General features: G+C 38.9%; 1 protein-coding gene across 9 annotated transcripts in view; it reads left to right on the top strand.

The window, feature by feature from the left end:
• Nucleotides 1-19,382, top strand: part of LOC133663370 (inactive dipeptidyl peptidase 10-like) — a 168,348-nt gene that overhangs the window by 126,493 nt on the left and 22,473 nt on the right. For 8 of the 9 annotated variants that reach the window (XR_009828291.1, XR_009828292.1, XR_009828296.1 and 5 more), the window contains exons 14-21: nt 5,642-5,749; nt 8,067-8,152; nt 8,224-8,271; nt 11,830-11,951; nt 12,158-12,223; nt 16,271-16,369; nt 17,498-17,567; nt 17,702-17,896. Coding sequence is in view for 4 of the 9 variants with exons in the window: in XM_062067790.1 (XP_061923774.1) it covers nt 5,642-5,749; nt 8,067-8,152; nt 8,224-8,271; nt 11,830-11,951; nt 12,158-12,223; nt 16,271-16,369; nt 17,498-17,567; nt 17,702-17,896 (794 nt within the window). In the remaining 5 variants the exon portion in view is untranslated. The remainder of the gene's footprint in view (nt 1-5,641; nt 5,750-8,066; nt 8,153-8,223; nt 8,272-11,829; nt 11,952-12,157; nt 12,224-16,270; nt 16,370-17,497; nt 17,568-17,701; nt 17,897-19,382) is intronic. The other variant, XM_062067792.1, reaches the window with a different exon arrangement.

Below are 19,382 nucleotides of genomic sequence, written 5' to 3'. Positions count from 1 at the left end.
CAGTAACAGGAGTTGGTTGGGCTAGACGTGCCGGGGTATGAGACTGTAATCCATTGCCTGGAGGACAATAGGTTAGGGGAAGGGGACTAACAAACCGACTCCAAAAACTCTAGAAGCCAGTACTGGTGGAAGGTTGGGCTTTGGGCTAGCAACTCAAACCTATAAAAATATCTTATGCTACAGAAACATTGATGAAAAACTTTAAACCCCAACGTCTTGGAAAGGAAGCCTCTTCAGTACCCCATACTAAAGAGCAAATGACGATGTACATGGAAAACCGCAAGGAGACAGTGCGTCCGAAGCTTCTAAACCCTAGATGACCCACCAACATTGCTACATGGAACGTGAGAACTATGTACGCAGCAGAAAAGGCAGTTATTGCGGAAAAGATGAGGAGGTACAGACTATCTCTCCTTGGTCTGTGTGAAACCAGATGGCTCCAGTCAGGGCAGGTCAAGTTGGCGAGCGGAGAATCCATACTGTACTCTGGACACCCAGAAGACTTGGCATCACACACAGAGGGAGTTGCGTTCATGCCCTCCACAGAGGCACAGAGGGCCCTCATCAGCTGGGAACCCGTCAATTTGAGGATTATCACAGCCAAATTACAAATCACACACAATAAAATAAACCTCCACGTAGTACAATGCTACGCTCCCACTAACGACGCAGACAATGAAATCAAGGATAATTTCTACAACCAACTATATCACATACTTGAGACCAAAAAAGGAAAGGACATCATGATTCTGATGAGAGACATGAACGCAAAGTTAGGAGGAAACAACAATGGCTATGAATTGAACATTGGGAAGAAAAGGACTAGGAACCATGAATGAAAACGGAGAAAGACTTGCAGCAGCTTGTGCAGACAACAGCTTGGTCATTGGTGGGACAATTTTCCAACACAAGGATGTGCATAAAGCAACCTGGGTGTCTGCTGACCATGTAATAGAAAACCAGATCGACCACATCTGCATTAGCCAAAAGTTTAGACGCTTATTGCTGGAAGTCAGAGTGAAAAGGGGAGTTGACGCTGGATCAGACCATCTCCTAGTTACAGCAACAATCCAGCTGAAATTAAAATGCACAACACATAGAGAAGGAAGTGTCAAATTCAACATACAGCAATTTCAAGATATAGGCACATCAGAACTGTACAAAGCCACACTACACAACCAGTTCCAAGTACTACAAGGTCTGCAAAAAAACCTCCTACATCAGTGGAAGATAAATGAAATAATCTGAAAACAATATGGAAAGAGACATGTCAAGAAGTGGTTGGGAGAAGAAAGGGAAATAACAAACTGTGGCTTCCCATGGAAACGTTCAAGAAAGTAGGTGAGAGAAGGGGAAAAAAGGAGGTACTAAATATAATCAAAACCAGAAGAACAAAGGCCACAGCACAGAAAGAATATGAAGCAGCAAACAAAGAAGTGAAGAAAAGTGTCAGAAAGGACAAAAAGAAGTTCATTGAGGATTTGGCACAACAGGCAGAGGAGGCAGCAGGGAAAAACAATCTCAAAGAACTTTACATAACTACAAAAAAAAACTCATAGGCAAGTTTCAACAGTCACAATCACACATTAAAAACACACACGGTACACTACTCACAACCTAGGAGGACCAACTAAAGAGATGGACAGGACACTTTAGAGAACTGCTCAATAGACAACCCCCCCAACTGACAGCAGAGATCCCACCAGCCACAGACCTGTTGGGAATAAACTGCAACCCTCCCACCAAGACAGAAATCAAGAAGGCCATCAGGGCTCTCAGAAGAGGCAAGGCAGAGGGGCCGGATGAGATTCCAGCTGAAGCCCTAAAGGCAAACATCAAAACCTCCACCAGCATGCTCTACCAACTCATGCAAACTATTTGGGAGTAAGAAAATATCCCATCAGACTGGAGAGATGACATCATTGTCAAGATTCCCAAGAAAGGAGACCTCAGGGAGTGCAAGGACTACAGAGGCATAATGCTGCTTTCATTGCCAGGGAAGGTGCTCAACCGCATCCTACTGGAGAGAATCCAAAAGGCAGTCGATGGAAAACTGAGGGAAAACCAGGCTGGTTTCAGGAACAACCGATCCTGTGCAGATCAAATAGCCACACTCAGGATTATCATTGAACAGTCAACTGAATGGAACTCTCCTGTCTACGTCAACTTCATTGATTTTGAAAAGGCTTTTGACAGTGTGGATCGGGAGATGCTGTGGAGAGTGATGGCTCACAATGGCATTCCCCCAAAGTTGATTAACCTTATCAAGAAAACCTACCGAGGGATGCAGTGTCGTGTCCTCCATGAAGGCTGCCTGTCAGAGCCCTTCGAGGTCCTGACTGGGATGCGGCAGGGATGCATGCTCTCGCCCTTCCTGTCCATCCTCTGTATAGACTGGACCATGACACAAACAACAAGCAATAACCGAACCGGCGTACAGTAGAGCCTGACCGAGCAGTTGGAAGACGTGGATTTTGCTGATGATTTAGCACTCCTAGCACACACACACCAACATATGCAGGAGAAATCATGCAAACTGGAAACAACAGCTGCTTTGCTTGGACTCAAAATCAACACATCAAAAACTAAGTTAATGCATATAAACAACAAGAACAACTCCCCAATAAACATGGATCATAACCAGTTAGACGAGGTTGCCACCTTTACATACGGTACCTAGGAAGCATTATTGCTGTGGACGGAGGAACGGAGGAGGATGTCAGTGCCAGAATTGGAAAAGCAAGGACCACATTCATTATCTTAAATACAATCTGGAAAGCAAAAAACATATCACTCAAGACCAAACTGCAAATCTTCAACTCAAACGTCAAATCCACCTTACTCTACAGTTCAGAAACCTGGAAGATCACCGCCAACATACTCAACAAAATACAGACATTCTTCAACCGCTGTCTCCGTCGCCTCATAGGTATCTACTGGCCTAACACCATCTCCAATGCCAACCTGTGGGACCTCACTAACAAGACACAATAGAAACACAAATCAAGAGGAGGAAATGGAACTGGATTGGTCACACACTGCGTAGACACAATAGATCAATCACGAAACATGCTCTAACATAGAACCCGCAAGGCAAGAGGAAGAGAGGAAAGCCTAGAGCCACCTGGAGAAGAACCACAGAGCAGGAGATGAAGGCGCAAGGGCTGTCATGGCAACAACTGGAGCGGAGGGCATAAGACCGAAGGTGATGGAGGAGTTTCATCAATGGCCAATGTTCCTTAGGGAATTTAAAGGATTAAGTAAGCCTAAGTATTAATTTATTCCATTTTGAAATAGGGTTGTGACATAACAAAATGTGGAAAAAGTGAAGTGGTGTGAATACTTTCCTGATGCATTGTATAATGTGTCGTAGTAGTGTATTGTAGTTTTTTACGGTTATATTTCTTGTAGATGTGTACTTGGGGTTTCTTGTAGTTGTAGTACTTGTAGTAGTGTAATGTACTGTATTGTAGTTGTAGTACTTGCAGTAGTGTACTCGTAGTTCTTTGTAGTAGAAAGCATATGTAGTATTGTATTGTAGTGTATTAGTGTACTTATAGTTTTTGTAGTTGTTGTGCTTGTAGTAGTGTATTGTATTTTCTTGTATTTGTACTACTTGTAGTTTGTTCTACAGGAGTTGTAGATGTGTATTAGAGTGTGTTGTAGTAGTATAGTGTAAAGTCTTGACTTTGTAGTAGTGTATTGTCGTTTTTTGTAGTGGTAGTTATTGTGGTAGTGTACTTGTAGTTTCTTGTAGTTGTAGTGCTTGTAGATTTTTATAGTTGCCTAGTGTTGTTTCTTGTAGTTATTTACTGTAGTTTTTTTAAGTCTTCATACTTGTAGTAGTTTATTGTAGTTTCTTGTATTTGTAGTATGTGTAGTAGCGTATTGTAGTTTCCTGTATTTGGAGTTTTTGTAGTAGTGTATTGTAGTTTTAGAACAAACATATTCGTAGTAATGTGTTGTAATTTATTGTTGTAGTAATAATTGTAGTAGTGTATTTTAGGTTTTTAGTAGTTGTAGTAGAATATTGTAATTGTAGTTTTTTTAGTATCTGGTAGTAGTATTGTAGTTTCTTGTAATAATTGGAGTACTAGTACTTTTAGTCATGTATTGTAGTTTCTTGTGGTTGTAGTACTAATAGTAGTGTATTGTAGGCTGTTGTTGTTTTATTCCTTGTAGTAGTGTTTTGTAGTTTGTTTTAGTATTTGTAGAGGTTTATTGTGGTTTCTTGTGATTGTAGTACTTGTAAAGGGTTTTGTAGTTGTAGTAGATGTAGTAGATGTAGTAGTGTATTGTAGGTTCTTGCAGTTGTAGTACATCTAGTAGCATATTGGATTTCCTTGTAGTTGTAAAGGATGTCATTTGTTGTCATGCAACGGCATCACATTGTGATTATGTGTGACTCACTAAGTTGTTGATTGACAAACTTGTAGACGACAGTACTTCCAAGCAATACAACACGCTTTTAAGAAGGAGGTTGTAGTGATTTTAAAAATGCAGACGAATAATGCGGCAGCATGCAGTAAAAAGGGGATTTATTGATTAAACAAAACAAAAAGCGAGAGCAACAGGGAAGTGCTCTGAACGGACAAACTATGAGGGAAACAAAACCAAAATGCTGGAACACAGCAAAAACACTTACTAGGAAGATGGAGCAGACGGCGTCCACAAAGTGCGTGCATACTGTCATGTCTGTGTTGATCATGTTTTTGTTTTGCTTGGTTTTTGGACACTTTTTAGTTCTTGTCTTCACTCCCTTGCTTTGTCACCATAGCAACCATTAGTTTCACCTGGTTCACATTGTCATGTCACGCACCTGTTCACGGTTAGTCACGCACCTGTTTTCACTTATCATGTCACTATATAAGCTTTTCTGTTTCTGTTGTTCGTCCTGGCGACATCACATTCATGCTCCACATTTATGCTCTGCACCCTTTATGATCACGCTTCTTCATGCCATGTTCACAGTTCCTTGTCACGTAAGTTTTTGTTTAATGTTCATAGTTCTCCGCCATTGTGCGCGCCTTTTGTTTTCCTAGTCAAGTTTTTTACCTCCGCTGTGAGCGCCTTTTGTTTATACCCTTTTGAGCCTTTTGAGTTTAAATATTAAAACATGTCCTCACCTGCACGTCATGTCCAGTTAAGTTGCTTTGCACCACGGAAAAACAATCCACGCCAAGGACCAAGTCGTGACACATACTAGAGCTCAGCATCGAACGAATCCTTAACAGTCACCAGTGAATCATGAATAATGTCCCGACAAACCAATGGTGTCGCAAGCTCAACTTAACAGTGCTAATTACAAACAGAAAACAGGTGAGGGGAAAAGTGCTCGAAGGCAGGTGTAAAACTGCTGCAGGAATGGGGAAAACAGGAAGTTAAAAAACACAAATTAAGAGCGCAAGATAGGAACTAAAACTACACCCAGAAAATCACCAAGAAACACAAAACAAGGCATGGCGTGGTGTGACAAGCCGTGACAGCTTTGTATTTATGAACATGCTGGAACGGTAAACACATCATCAGGAATGTCAGCTTGATGTTCAGTCTTCAATATCATTGAGTGATTTATTTCACAATGAAATATTTTATCGGTATATGAAAATATTTTGACTTGGTTGCTGTGTTTTTTTTCTAGAATCAAGAACCATTCTTTTCGAAGGACCACACAGTATTCTTCATGGCACTGCCGTTGAAACACGGCCTTCTCGGGACATTCCAGCACGTCACCATGATCTCTACCCAAGTAAAACTTTGACTAACTTAAAGGCCTACTGAAATGATTTTTTTAATTATTCAAACGGGTGTAGCAGATCCATTCTATGTGTCATACTTGATCATTTCGCGATATTGCCATATTTTTGCTGAAAGAATTTAGTAGAGAACATCGACGATAAAGTTCGCAACTTTTGGTCGCTGATAAAAAAAAGCCTTGCCTGTACCGGAAATAACAGGTTAAAAGGCTCCTCACATTTCCCCATTGTTTACACCAGCAGCGAGAGCGATTCGGACCGAGAAAGCGACGATTACCCCATTAATTTGAGCCAGGATGAAAGATTCGTGGATGAGGGACGTGAGATCGAAGGACTAGAGTGCAGTGCAGGACGCATCTTTTTTCGCTCTGACCGTAACTTAGGTACAAGCTGGCTCATTGGATTCCACACTCTCTCCTTTTTCTATTGTGGATCACGGATTTGTATTTTAAACCACCTCGGATACTATATCCTCTTGAAAATGAGAGTCGAGAACGCGAAATGGACATTCACAGTGACTTTTATCTCCACGACAATACATCGACGGAGCACTTTAGCTACGGAGCTAACGTGATAGCATCGGGCTTAACTGCAGATAGAAACAAAATAAATAAACCCCTGACTGGAAGGATAGACATAAAATCAACAATACTATTAAACCATGGACCTGTAACTACACGGTTAATGCTTTCCAGCCTGGCGAAGCTTAACAATGCTGTTGCTAACGACGCCATTGAAGCTAACTTAGCAACGGGACCTCACAGAGCTATGCTAAAAACATTAGCTATCCACCTACGCCAGCCAGCCCTCATCTGCTCATCAACACCCGTGCTCACCTGCGTTCCAGCGATCGGCGGAGCGACGAAGGACTTCACCCGATCATAGATGCGGTCGGCGGCTAGCGTCGGATAGCGCGTCTGCTATCCAAGTCAAAGTCCTCCTGGTTGTGTTGCTGCAGCCAGCCGCTAATACACCGATCACACCTACATCTTTCTTCTTTGCAGTCTTCATTGTTCATTAAACAAATTGCAAAAGATTCACTTTAACTTGGTGGAATTTTGCGATGAAAACCAAGTTTTTTGTATTGGATACAATGTGTACCGAATACTTCAGTTTCAACGATTGACGTCACACGCATACGTTATCATACATAGACGTTTTCAACTGGAAGTTTAGCGGGAAATTTAAAATTGCACTTTATAAGTTAACCCGGCCGTATTGGCATGTGTTGCAATGTTAAGATTTCATCATTGATATATAAACTATCAGACTGCATGGTCGGTAGTAGTGGGTTTCAGTAGGCCTTTAAACACACATGGATGAATTTAATTAGTTGTCAGACTTATTCATGACAAAGAAAGACAAATTGTAGTGCGGTACGTTCTCTGCCTTTTCTTACTTTTCTTTACCTTTGATATTTCACCTTAAAAACTGTTTATTTTGCATTAATTTTTTTCCAGCATGACCTCAAAGTTGTGTCTGTACAATAGTTTTTAATTTTGGCATGACCTGGCCGAAATTCACACAAAAACCTAAACTCAAAGAAAGGAAATATTCAATGTATTTTACTTTGAACATTTCTAACATGTTTATTGAAATCTTTTTTATAACTTAGTAGGCTGTCACAATACCAGAGTTTCAGTAGTCGATACCGATATCTATACATTTCCACAATTATTGATACTTATTCGATACCATGATAAAAAAAACTGAAAAACAACTGGACCCATGTACTTTCAAATTCATTACTTTATTGAAAAGTGTCAATTATTTCAGATCACTCAACATATTCTTGCACAGAATCTAATTTGCAGTATCAGCTGCCAAGAGGTATATGTTCAAATATGAACAGCAGTGTTCTATAACACCTCGGTACATCAAAACAAACAATATTGTGCTTATAGATGTGATCATAAATAACAATAGTCAACTATTTTACATTCAAAAACAAACAGTGGTGTGAACCCTTCGAGTATATAAAAAAAAAATTAGATTGTTGTCAATATTCTTTCAATATGGTGGCCCTAAACAAGACTTTGTTTGTGGCCCGATTATGGTCTTTTATTTTACTATTTAATTATTATTATTATTATTATTATTATTATTATTATTATTATTATTATTAGACTACTGAAGTGCCCCCATCCCACCTTAAACCTAACGTCACCACCCCACACACTCAGTATGTTTATGTGCACTTATTTTTTTAAAGTAATTTTGCGAATGCTGACAATCACATATTAGGTTATATCTTTGTTTTTGTTTTTACACTGCCCTAATATGTTTTTTTTGTGCTTCCTCTAATTTAAGGGACAAAATGTCAAACTTATTCATTTAACTTCAGGATGCTGGGAGGTGTCTCAAATTCTTGCATATGATGAGAACACTCAATCAGTGTAAGATTCAAGAGTCAGATCATACCATGTGAAGACAATGTTCTAAAAAGTTATAATACCTTTGTTTTCAGTTTTTTCTTAAGTAAAGAAAACAGCACAACGCAGCAACAATTATACAGGTAAGAACTAAAGTGGTACCTTGTAATACTAGTAATTGGTTCTGTGAAGCAGCTTGTACCTTGAAAATGTGTAAATATTTACAACAGTAGTTTTATAAAGTAATGTAATAGTAATGTGCAGTATTTATTTACCTTTGAGAGTAGACTTCTATAGTTTCCTACCAGCTGCTTCTCTGTCAAACACACCAGCTTCTCCATATTTTCCTGAATACATGTCCACCATTTATAGATTATTTTAACGACGTTATCAACTCATTCTGCTTTAATTGGTACAGACTAGCAGGGATTCCCTCCGACTGCTTCACCAAGTTAACTAGCTACACGCTGTTTCTTTAATTTAATGACTCTCACCTTTTCTTCTCAACGCTCCCGATGGTTGGAAAACAAAGTTGCTGTATGTCTTGCTAGTTTTAAGCTAAGGATGAAACAGTTTACTGAAAAAATAATAATAATACATTTGGTTTGGCGTGTCAGTTGCTTGGAAGTTGCTTGGATCATGTAATTTGTCTTTGTGGCTACAAATGTAACTTACCAGTGACGTGCGGTGAGGTTCATAGCTGGTGAGGCACTGACTTCATCACAGTCAGATTTACAAACATATGAACCCCAAAGAGTATCTTATTTACCATTTGATTGGCAGCAGTTAACGGGTTATGTTTAAAAGCTCATACCAGCATTCTTCCCTGCTTGGCACTCAGCATCAAGGGTTGGAATTGGGGGTTAAATCACCAAAAATGATTCCCGGGCGTGGCGCCGCTGCTGCTCACTGCTCCCCTCACCTCCCAGGGGGTGAGCAAGGGGATGGGTCAAATGCAGAGGACAAATTTCACCACACCTAGTGTGTGTGACAATCATTGGTACTTTAACTTAACTTTAACTTTACACATACAAACTGTAGCACACAAAAAAGCACATGTAATAAAAAAAACGTTATTATGGTCTTACCTTTACTTATAAATGAAGTCCATGCGCCGCTCCTTTTGAACAAAAGCATCGATAACTTGTTTATAGAAGTCTTCCTTATCTTTCTTCAGTTTTAAAAGTCTCTCTGTCTCGATGAAGATCTTCCTTTAATTATTACCTCCTGCTTTGATTGAAAGTCCAGTTTAGAAAACTGTTTTATTTTAGATATGTAATCCTCCATGTTAAAAGTTCAGGCGAGAGGAAAAAATAAACGATCGCTGCTAACTGTTGCTGCTTGTTGTCACTTCTTCTGCAGCCGAGTAGTCGCAAGAATGATCTCTGGGATCACTAGCGCCCTCTACCACCAGGAGGCGGGATTACTGCGAGCCTCACCCAGTGCGTCTTCGCAGCCGTTTTATGATTGCTCAGCACAAGAAATACGTTACACACATACAGTTGTTGACAAAATACACTGTACATTATATACCTCAGCTAACTAAACTATGGAAATGTATAATATAATTCATATAGCAATACGGTCTCACTGTACAGCAGGCCAGCAGTTAGCCGAGTCATTGCGCAATCCATGGCGAGGCTCAACTGGCTGGTGACTCACCGCAAGTCTCTTCTCAGTATTTGAACGGTAAATGTGAAAATTCAGCGATTTTGAATAAAGATAATCTAAATCTGGTGAAGTTAAATGGAAAATAACGTTATAGTATAATCACTGGATACATATAACAATTTAATTAATTTTTTTTCTTTTTACATTTTTTGTCTTTCCATGATGGCACGTGAGGCCCCGCCTCACCTGCCTCCCCTGACTAAACGTCACTGTAGCTTACCACCACCAGGTGTGAATGAATGATGGGTTCCCACTTCTCTGTGAGCGCTTTGAGTATCTAATAATAGAAAAGCATTATATAAAATCTAATCCATTATTATTATTATTATTATTATTACTGTTTCCAAGAAGAACCATAACATTAAGAGTTATCAAATAAGACAGCAGACTAATTAAAGTTATGAAAATGTAAATGCAGCAAATAAAAACTGGAAATAAACTATGGGCCTGATTTACTAAAGGTTTGCGTGTACTAAAACACCTGCAAATTTGATAGCACACGCAAAGCTCATTTACTAATTGTGTGCAGAGTAGATTGTGTCTGTTAAGTGAGCAGAAAAAAGCGTGCAATCCATTTTGCGTTTCTGTCTTCACTGGGTATTATTCCAGGTATAGTAAGGCGCTACATGAATACAGACCATTTACCATTTACTATTTTGCGTTGTATTTAGCGCGTGTCAGAAGGACATGCAAACTGACAGTTCCCCACACGGCTTTGCGATCAGTGCCTGCACTGCGCAGACAGACGATGGACAGACGAGAATCCTCCGTCCTACGTGTGTGTGTGTGTGTTTGTGTGTTAAGAATTTTGGACGGCCAGACATAAAAAGTATTGGACATATTGTCTATTCAGCAATCTTCCTTTTATAAATTTAGAACTGCTGGATGACTTAAGGACTGATTAAAAGGAATTCAAGTGATGCGTTTTGGTGTGTGCATGCCGGCGTTTTATTTATATTGTTTTTCTTTTTTTCTATACTATAATATATCTTCAACATTTTCTTGCCTTTGAGTCATTCCAGATGCACAAATGTGCTGGGATGCGATCCACAGCCTCACGCACATAATTAAGTGTTGTTGTGCAGCATGTTGTCTAGATTGTGAATCAGAAAAGGTGTGACAGATTATATTTGTGTGCTGCTGGTTCAGCGCATCGCACACAGGTAGGAGCATGATAACATGAATGTGCAGAAAAATTATCAAGTGTCTTCGTAGTAAAAGCCCCTTATGCACGCAAAATCCTCATTTAAATAAGGCGGTCTGCACCACGTTTTAATTTCACACGCAGTCTTAGTAGATCACACACAACACGCCCACTCAGAGTATGCGCTATTTTATGTTTTGCACATGCTGTCCAGCGCGTGGCAGTAAATCAGGCCCTATATGTATTACGGGTGTAACGATTGATTGATGTATCGATAGATCAATTTATATTCTTAAATTTCAAGTATATATTGATCTGTGTTTGGAAAGTTTCCATAAGATACGTATCAAGCCATCATCGTTTTAAAGGCAAAATATCAATTGTATCGATAGTAGTAAAAGAAAACATTGGATTTAAGAACGTCAGACTTTGTATGAAGTTTAACACTTGTAAAAATAAGGACATTAAATGTTAAGTCATCAAAACAAAAATGGCGCATATCTACTTTGGTTGAGAAAAGGTCACAACAAATGCAAACGCCGCAAGACAATAATATGAAGCCACAACAAAACAGCTTCCAGCGACAGCACCATTGCAAAAGCCACAAAAAAACCCCGCCACAACACAATAGTATAAAGCCACAACTCAACTTTAAGCCACAAAACTTGTCCGCTGTTACTTTCGTTACGTCTTTATGATGGTCTGTGTTTATTAAAATGAGAGAAGTAGCCGGTCAAACCACTGCCCATTTAATCAAATTAATTTTATTGAAAACAAACAAAACATCAGTTTATTTTGAGAGTTACAACAAAAAATGACACTGACTGTGTTAAGTGACTGTTCTATGAAGTACTGTATAATTGTTGTGTTCACAATTTGATTCCAGTGTTTTGACTGTGGAGCCATTTTATAAACGATGCCTCACGTGTGCCCTCTTCAAGTCACACTGCACGTACTACGATGCTGAGCTCAGCACAAACTATCAGCATGTTCTTCTACATTGTCGAGGTGAGTCGTCAGTTTCCCTGCCTAACTGTAAAACATTGCATAATGAACTTTTAAAATGGATAGTTTTTTATGTTGCTTTTTAATATTATCATCCATCAACAATGTTATCAATGATGTTATTTTTAGTTTGGCTAGTCTCGTCTAGTGTCTAGTTTATTTTATTTTTGAAGTCCAGAAATCTATGTTGTTCTTTTTACCCTTTCCAGGCCCTGGAATACCACAAACTACTCTGCACAGATTAGACAACATGGAGGGTACAGTATATACTTACAGTAGGCACGAAGAAGAATGAAATGCTGTCATATATTGTTTTAAAGATTCTGTCCAGAGATTAAAAATAGACTTTGCACGCATTAAGCAAATAATCTAATAACAGATCAAAACATTTGACGTAATATAAATACTCTTCCTGGTAATTACTTACTTTGATGTTATTTGTTATTTCTCAGTCAGGAAAAGTGTCTATAACTAATGGTTTTTTAAAGTAATTTACTAAGGATGTTACTCTTACACCAATTTACGATTCAATTTTGACTCTTGAGGTGACGTTTCGATTCAGAATCAACTCTTGATTCAAACCGATTCTCACAATTGATTATTTGTTCAAAATATTGTAATACAAATATTTTCAAATCATTACAAAGCATTAGATGGCCCAAACACATAAGAACAATGTTGTTGCATGGACAAGCTAGAAGACAACTTGCAAACAGGGAAATGTTGCACAGATGATAGCAGTGTAACGAACTTGCACTGCACTACAGATTTGACCTGAAGACAGAGGAGATTCTGGTGGAAAGAAACGTTCTTGCCTGGAAAACAGGGGCTGGTTGTCCAGTCAAATATATGTTGTCTGTGCACAACCTCATTGATTCTGAATTTTTGCTCAAAACTTGTTGGTACTGTGTTAGAATTACACAGCAAATACTAAAGAAATCTACATTTTTAAAAAGCAATATTGTTAGTTTCCTGTTGTTACTGTAATGGTAATGTAAGGCATTTAGACCACAGGTGTCAAATTCAATGCCCACAGGCCACACCTGGCCAGTAGGGATGGGTGATATGGACTATCACAAAACCTGCCATTTATGGTGAAACTGATAAAAGTGAAAATAAAAAAAACACCTTTGAACTCTACCTTTTTGACTATGAGTCTGTCGGTGCATTCAGTCTTCAGAGCCCCCAAAACACTATTCTAAAGTAACACTAAGGCTATTAAACTGCATCTATTAAGTTTAAGTAGCACACCTATACGGCAAAGCTGTAGCAGGGTGATTTACTTATCATACGGTATGTAAGTAATTTTTCTGTCAGCAATATTATAGACATTATTATTAGGAATTTTATATTACAAATCAATCAGATAGTGTTATGATGCGACTTCAGCGTAAACTCTTTCGCGCTCCGGTCGCATAATGGCGAATAATTCATCTAAATAGACGGTTACAAAATAAATAGGTGAAAAATTAGCAGAAACAGGCAAAAATTATGTTTTAGGAACTCACATCATTCAATGTTCCATCACTGATCACCAACACTCTCTTTAGAGCAGACATCGAGGCAAATGTCCCCAAAACTACGGGAGACATTTTCTTTCATAATCTTTTCCACCGTTCAGAAAATGTTGACTTTGATTGCACAGAATCCTTGAAATTGCCACAAATACGCCAGTACTGAGGCGACTTGAAATGGAACATGTGTACTTCCAAGTTTGCTTCCGTAAACACTGCAGGACATGCCACGCCATGACGCCATGTCTGTACTCGGCTCAGTTTGCATTCACATGTGAGTTTGGACACATTTTTTTGTAATGTGAACGATGACATAAAAAGGTCAAATTTGACAAAAACAAATCTGAATTAGACCTCCTTCTCTGAAGTGTTGTGAACACACTGGAGTAGCCTTAATGCTGCTGAGGTCTGGCTCGACCTTGCTAATATAACAGTGAAAACGTGCACTGGATTTTCAGTATAGTAATACGGGTGTTACTGATGGAACGGATTGGATAGGATAATAAGCGCTGAGAAAAATCTCAGTCTTCAAAATTATTTATAATCATAATGAATAATGACAGGTTATGTTATCATTTATTTAAACTCATATTCCTGCATATTTATACTGAATTTTCAAAACATTTTTTTAAAAAATTAGATAAAAATCACACCAAATGATGTACTAAAATAGGCCTAACAACGCCAATGCAAAGCAGAGTGCTTTACACCATTTTAAAGTGGACATATTATACAAAGCCACCTTTTTTACCTGTTGGTACCTGCTTATGTGGATTTGGGATCTGCATAAGTCTCGAAAATTTGAAATCAAACCGTGAATGCATTGCAGAAACATTTATAAAAATGCTTACATACTTCCTCCAAATGGTCAGTTTTAAATTTGCTCTGACTTTTGACGTTTTCTGACCTGTGATCCATATGGTAGAAATTTACTCAAACATCTTTAAGCAAGTGAGACATTTTTAATTTATGTAGAACCGGTTGTACCAAATTATTTCCACGATGAAACCCAATAAAGAAAATGCTCTGTTGTTGGTTGCTTTAACCAGCACAAGGCACTACACTAAGTGTTTGTAAATTGTTTTTTTTTTCATAGTTATATGTTGACAGCCCGTCTGTGAACTCTGCCCACAGCACTATAACCAGCAAGAACTTGATTGTTCTTGCTGGTTAGCAATAGCTGTTAGCCACTCCGCTAATGCCACAATTGGATTATGTCATTGGCTGTTTATGGAATACTACTGCTTCACTTATGTATTTATTTATTTTTTAATGGAAAGCAAAGGCAACACATTAGCTGTTAAGCTGCAGTCTAAAAACAAAGTAAGCAAACATTTAAACAGGGGGACCTCTCCTCAGCAAAGCCTTAAAAACATGGTTGCTGTGAAAATCACTACAATTCACTAAACACCATCCAGGTAGACAATAGCAGTCCCACATCTCTACCAATTACCTCAACTTCTTCTAAACTAGATTTGAGAAAGACAATGTTCACTGATTGAGGCAGTTAAAAAACACTTCAGCCCAGCAACTGTAGCATTACTTTCACCACAGAAAATGTGATGAGGGATCTAAAGAGAACCAAAACAACCTGCTCACCTGGTCCGGACAACATCAGTGGCCGTGATTTGAAGCACTGTGCTGATCAGGTAGGTGAAGTTTTTAAGAAGCTGTTCCAGAGATCCTTTAATACTTGCACTGTCCCCCAGCTGTGAAAACAGTGCACAGTCATTCCCATCTCCAAGAAGAGCACCACCGAAATCAATGGAGAGGATTATAAAATACAGCATAATGGATGCAACTAACTCAAAGATGGATTATATCCAGTTTGCATACCGCACAAGAAGAGATGTCGACAATACACAAACATACTGTACATCTTCAAACGAACATTTGGACTGCCTATGTCGGCCAGACTCTTGTTTGCAGACTTCTCCTCGGCATTTAACACTCTCTAACTTCATGTCTTGGCTAATAAACGCTACCCCTCCTTCCACGTGGACAACTAGCTCATCCTGTGGCTCCTGGATATCCTCACCCACAGGTCACAGCGAGTGTATGTCAACAATGTCTTTTCCGACCTATGATGCACCTCAACTGTTTACCCGCAAGGTTGTGTGCTTTCCCCTTTGCTGTTCATCCTCTACACCGATGACTGCAGATCCACACAGCCCCACATCCATCTGGTAAAATATGCTGATGACACAGTCCTCTTGGTAAAAACTGTAAGTGTCTCCTCTAAAACAATGGGAGCTCTCTTAAATCTCTGTGGTGATCACCCAACATGCAGGCTGGAAGGTCGTAATATACGAGGTCCCTCACATGTTTTGTTCCCCAAATTTGCGTGACTGAAATCAGGCCGCCGGTTTCGCTGCCCTGCAAGTAGAACTTGGAGGAGGAGGTCGACTTTAGTGCCTAAAGCCATGTTGCTCCTTAACTCACAGCATACATAATGCATATCTAAATGCCCCTTATGGCATGTGTTTGCCGTTTTGCACTCTTGTGCTGAGCCCCATTACTAAATTCTTTACACTAGAATGTTTTTAGTGCATCTGCATTAGTTTTATTATTTTTCATCTTATACCTCTAGCAGTGTTTTCCTGATTGAGTATTTTAGCATTTTATTACATTAGCTTAATTTAAAGTGTAGATATTCATTGTCTGTGTGCTATTTCTGTTTTTATAGTCTATGTTGACAGCAACTAAAAGTCTATGTGTCTCTGCTGTTATATTTGCTGCTCTACGTGCCTTGAATTTTTGCTCAAGCGATTTGTTGAACTGATTGTTTGCATATGCTGTTGTCGACAGACCACCAGGCCCTGGAGATGAATGCCGTATTACGACAGTCACTGAGCAACAGGAAGGTACCTCAGCGCGAAAAAAGAACTGTGCAAATCAACAATTTTGGTACGATAATGAAAGCATTTTTAGTAAGGTGGATATGACTTGTTAGTGTCATGTCTTACATGGAATCTTGTTTAGCAATGATGGTCACTTCTACCATTCATGCCTCGTCAATAAAAACTTTTTATTAGAGGTGATGAGAAAATACAACGTCTATATCGATACTTGGAGAACAATATGATTCAAAATCAATACATTTTCAAATGTAACAATTCGATTCGGCAGGATTTGATCTGATTCAATAAATTATTATGCAATCTGGTACGGTTTACTCGTTAAATAGAAATTACTATTATTTTTTGTTATAAATGATCCTCAGTCATTTGTATCAAAATGGCACTTGTTTATCTTTAAATAATTACAGTTTACAAAAGACCAGTGAACAAGTATTCACGTCGCTTTTTGACATTACATACCGCATAACACGTTACGCTTAAGCCAGTGGTTATGGTCATGCACGGTGGCTGATGGTGTGACCACAGGATGCAGACACAGGTATAGCGACGTGCAAGTAAAAGTACTTTTATTACGAACAAGGCAGGAAAAATAAAGCATGTAGAAGAAAAAAACACCACAGACGGCAAACCAACAACCAGCACAATCCGACAAATTTTGCCCGGCTTTCCACACTGTATTGTCTTGGTTATAGGACCACCAAACTTTCCGTGTAACAAAGAAAGTCAGTTTGTAGTTTGACTCGCATACCTTCCTCTTTTTTCGTTCCTAGTTTTGGCTGTCTGGATTGGTTTAATTGGATTTACATGGTTTCTTAGTGGAAAAATATTTGACATTTTGGAACATATTGCTAACAAAAACTGAGGTACAGCAGGTAAGTTTGTATTTTTGTCTCATTCCTGTGACTGAAGCATTAAGGAGTGGGACTATCCAGGGCTAGCTGCAATGTGCTCAAACAAACACCAGGTAGTATCTGTGAGCAGATACATGTAATGGTGTATCATCTCTTTCAAATTTATCAGACCCTATCAGTTTGGTAGTGCATTTTTACGCATTCTTCACTCATGCTTAAAGTGAAGGATGAGGCAAAAATACAACCTTACCTACTGTACCATTGTGTTTTGATACAGCATATTTTTTCAAACATTTTTATGTTTTGATGTGCTTGTTTTGCAGCACTTTCTATGGAATTAATTGTACCAGTGGATTTTGATGAAACATACGAACATCCACTTCTACTAATGCTGTACGTAAATATTTTTAATCAAATCAATTAAAAATTATTTAATCATAAATCTTTCACTTGTATTCAGGAGTAAAAAATGTTTTAAAAAGTTGAATCCCACTGTTAAAATGCAGTTACTGTATGTGCTTTTGTAGGGACAGCGCCCCCGGTGGTCAGGCTGTGAGTGATCGCTTCAGTCTCAGTTGGGATTCCGTGCTGGTCAGTTCAGACGACGTCATCGTGGCTCGCCTGGATGGGCGAGGCAGTGGCTTCCAGGGCCAGAGAGTTCTTCATGAGGTCGACAAGAGACTAGGAACTGTGGATGTTCAGGACCAGATCGCAATTGTAAAGTATGATTAAAGTCATGAAGTTAATACTACATATGATAAAAGTAAATTGAACAGTCCCTTCAGGATTTTGTAACCCTTTTTTGTGATTGGTGCAGCCTAAAATGCCTGAATTTGCTGCAGCATTTTTTTTTGGTAAGTTGCGGCAAAGATTACAATGTTTTAGGGCCTATTCTTTTTTTATTAACATTGAATCAACTTGTGATTTTTATGAATTTCTTATTAATGTGTTCCTTGCGACCTTAACCTAAAAAAACCTGGAAAAAAAATACTCCATTGAAACATATTACTCATTTTCTACCACACAAACTTTAAAATAGACACCATATAGCAGTAAAAGCACATAGTCAGACCTTATTGTTAAATTACTGTAAGGTTTTAATCCATCATAACTAATAAAAATGACAATTAATTATAATGATAGAAAGCAACACCACCAAAGGATTCCTTATTGTCCACTGTCTGCTCTGTCGTTCTTCATTTGCAGACATTTTCTGTATGTTTTACACTTGAAAAGTGTTTGTCCATCTTAAACATGCATTTATGTTCCAACACATTTGAACTGTTGAGCAGGAACTATAGAGCTAATTGTTGTTGGTAAATGAAAGACGATGAGAGATTTTCATACCTCAACATCCATCCAGCCATCCATTTTCTACCGCTTGTCTCTCTCGGGGTTGCAGGGGGTGCTGGAGCTTATCTCAGCTGCTTCTCATCACAGGGCCAACACAGATAGACAACATTCACACTCATATTCACACACTAGGGCCAATTTAGTGTTGCCAATCAACCTATCCCCAGGTGCATGTTTTTGGAGGTGGGAGGAAGACGGAGTTCCCGGATGGAACCCACGCAGTCACGGGGAGAACATGCAAACTCCACACAGAAAGACCCTGATTGAACCCAGGACCTTCTAATTGTGAGGCAAACGCACTAACCCCTGTGCCTCAACATCTCTAATATGTAAATGGTTCCTCTTTGTAACATCAGCATTGCAAATTAAAATATGTTCCTAATTGTCTTATCCTGGATACATACCTACCGTTCAAAAGTTTGGGGTCACCCAAACAATTTTGTGGAATAGCCTTCATTTCTAAGAACAAGAATAGACTGTCGAGTTTCAGATGAAAGTTCTCTTTTTCTGGCCATTTTGAGCGTTTAATTGACCCCACAAATGTGATGCTCCAGAAACTCAATCTGCTCAAAGGAAGGTCAGTTTTGTAGCTTCTGTAACGAGCTAAACTGTTTTCAGATGTGTGAACATGATTGCACAAGGGTTTTCTAATCATCAATTAGCCTTCTGAGCCAATGAGCAAACACATTGTACCATTAGAACACTGGAGTGATAGTTGCTGGAAATGGGCCTCTATACACCTATGTAGATATTGCACCAAAAACCAGACATTTGCAGCTAGAATAGTCATTTACCACATTAGCAATGTATAGAGTGTATTTCTTTAAAGTTAAGACTAGTTTAAAGTTATCTTCA

The sequence above is a fragment of the Entelurus aequoreus genome, linkage group LG13 (assembly GCF_033978785.1).
Source record: "Entelurus aequoreus isolate RoL-2023_Sb linkage group LG13, RoL_Eaeq_v1.1, whole genome shotgun sequence".
Taxonomy (NCBI): domain Eukaryota; kingdom Metazoa; phylum Chordata; class Actinopteri; order Syngnathiformes; family Syngnathidae; genus Entelurus; species Entelurus aequoreus.
The sequence above is the reverse complement of the archived record's forward strand: the minus strand, read 5'-3'. Positions and strand labels throughout refer to the sequence as shown.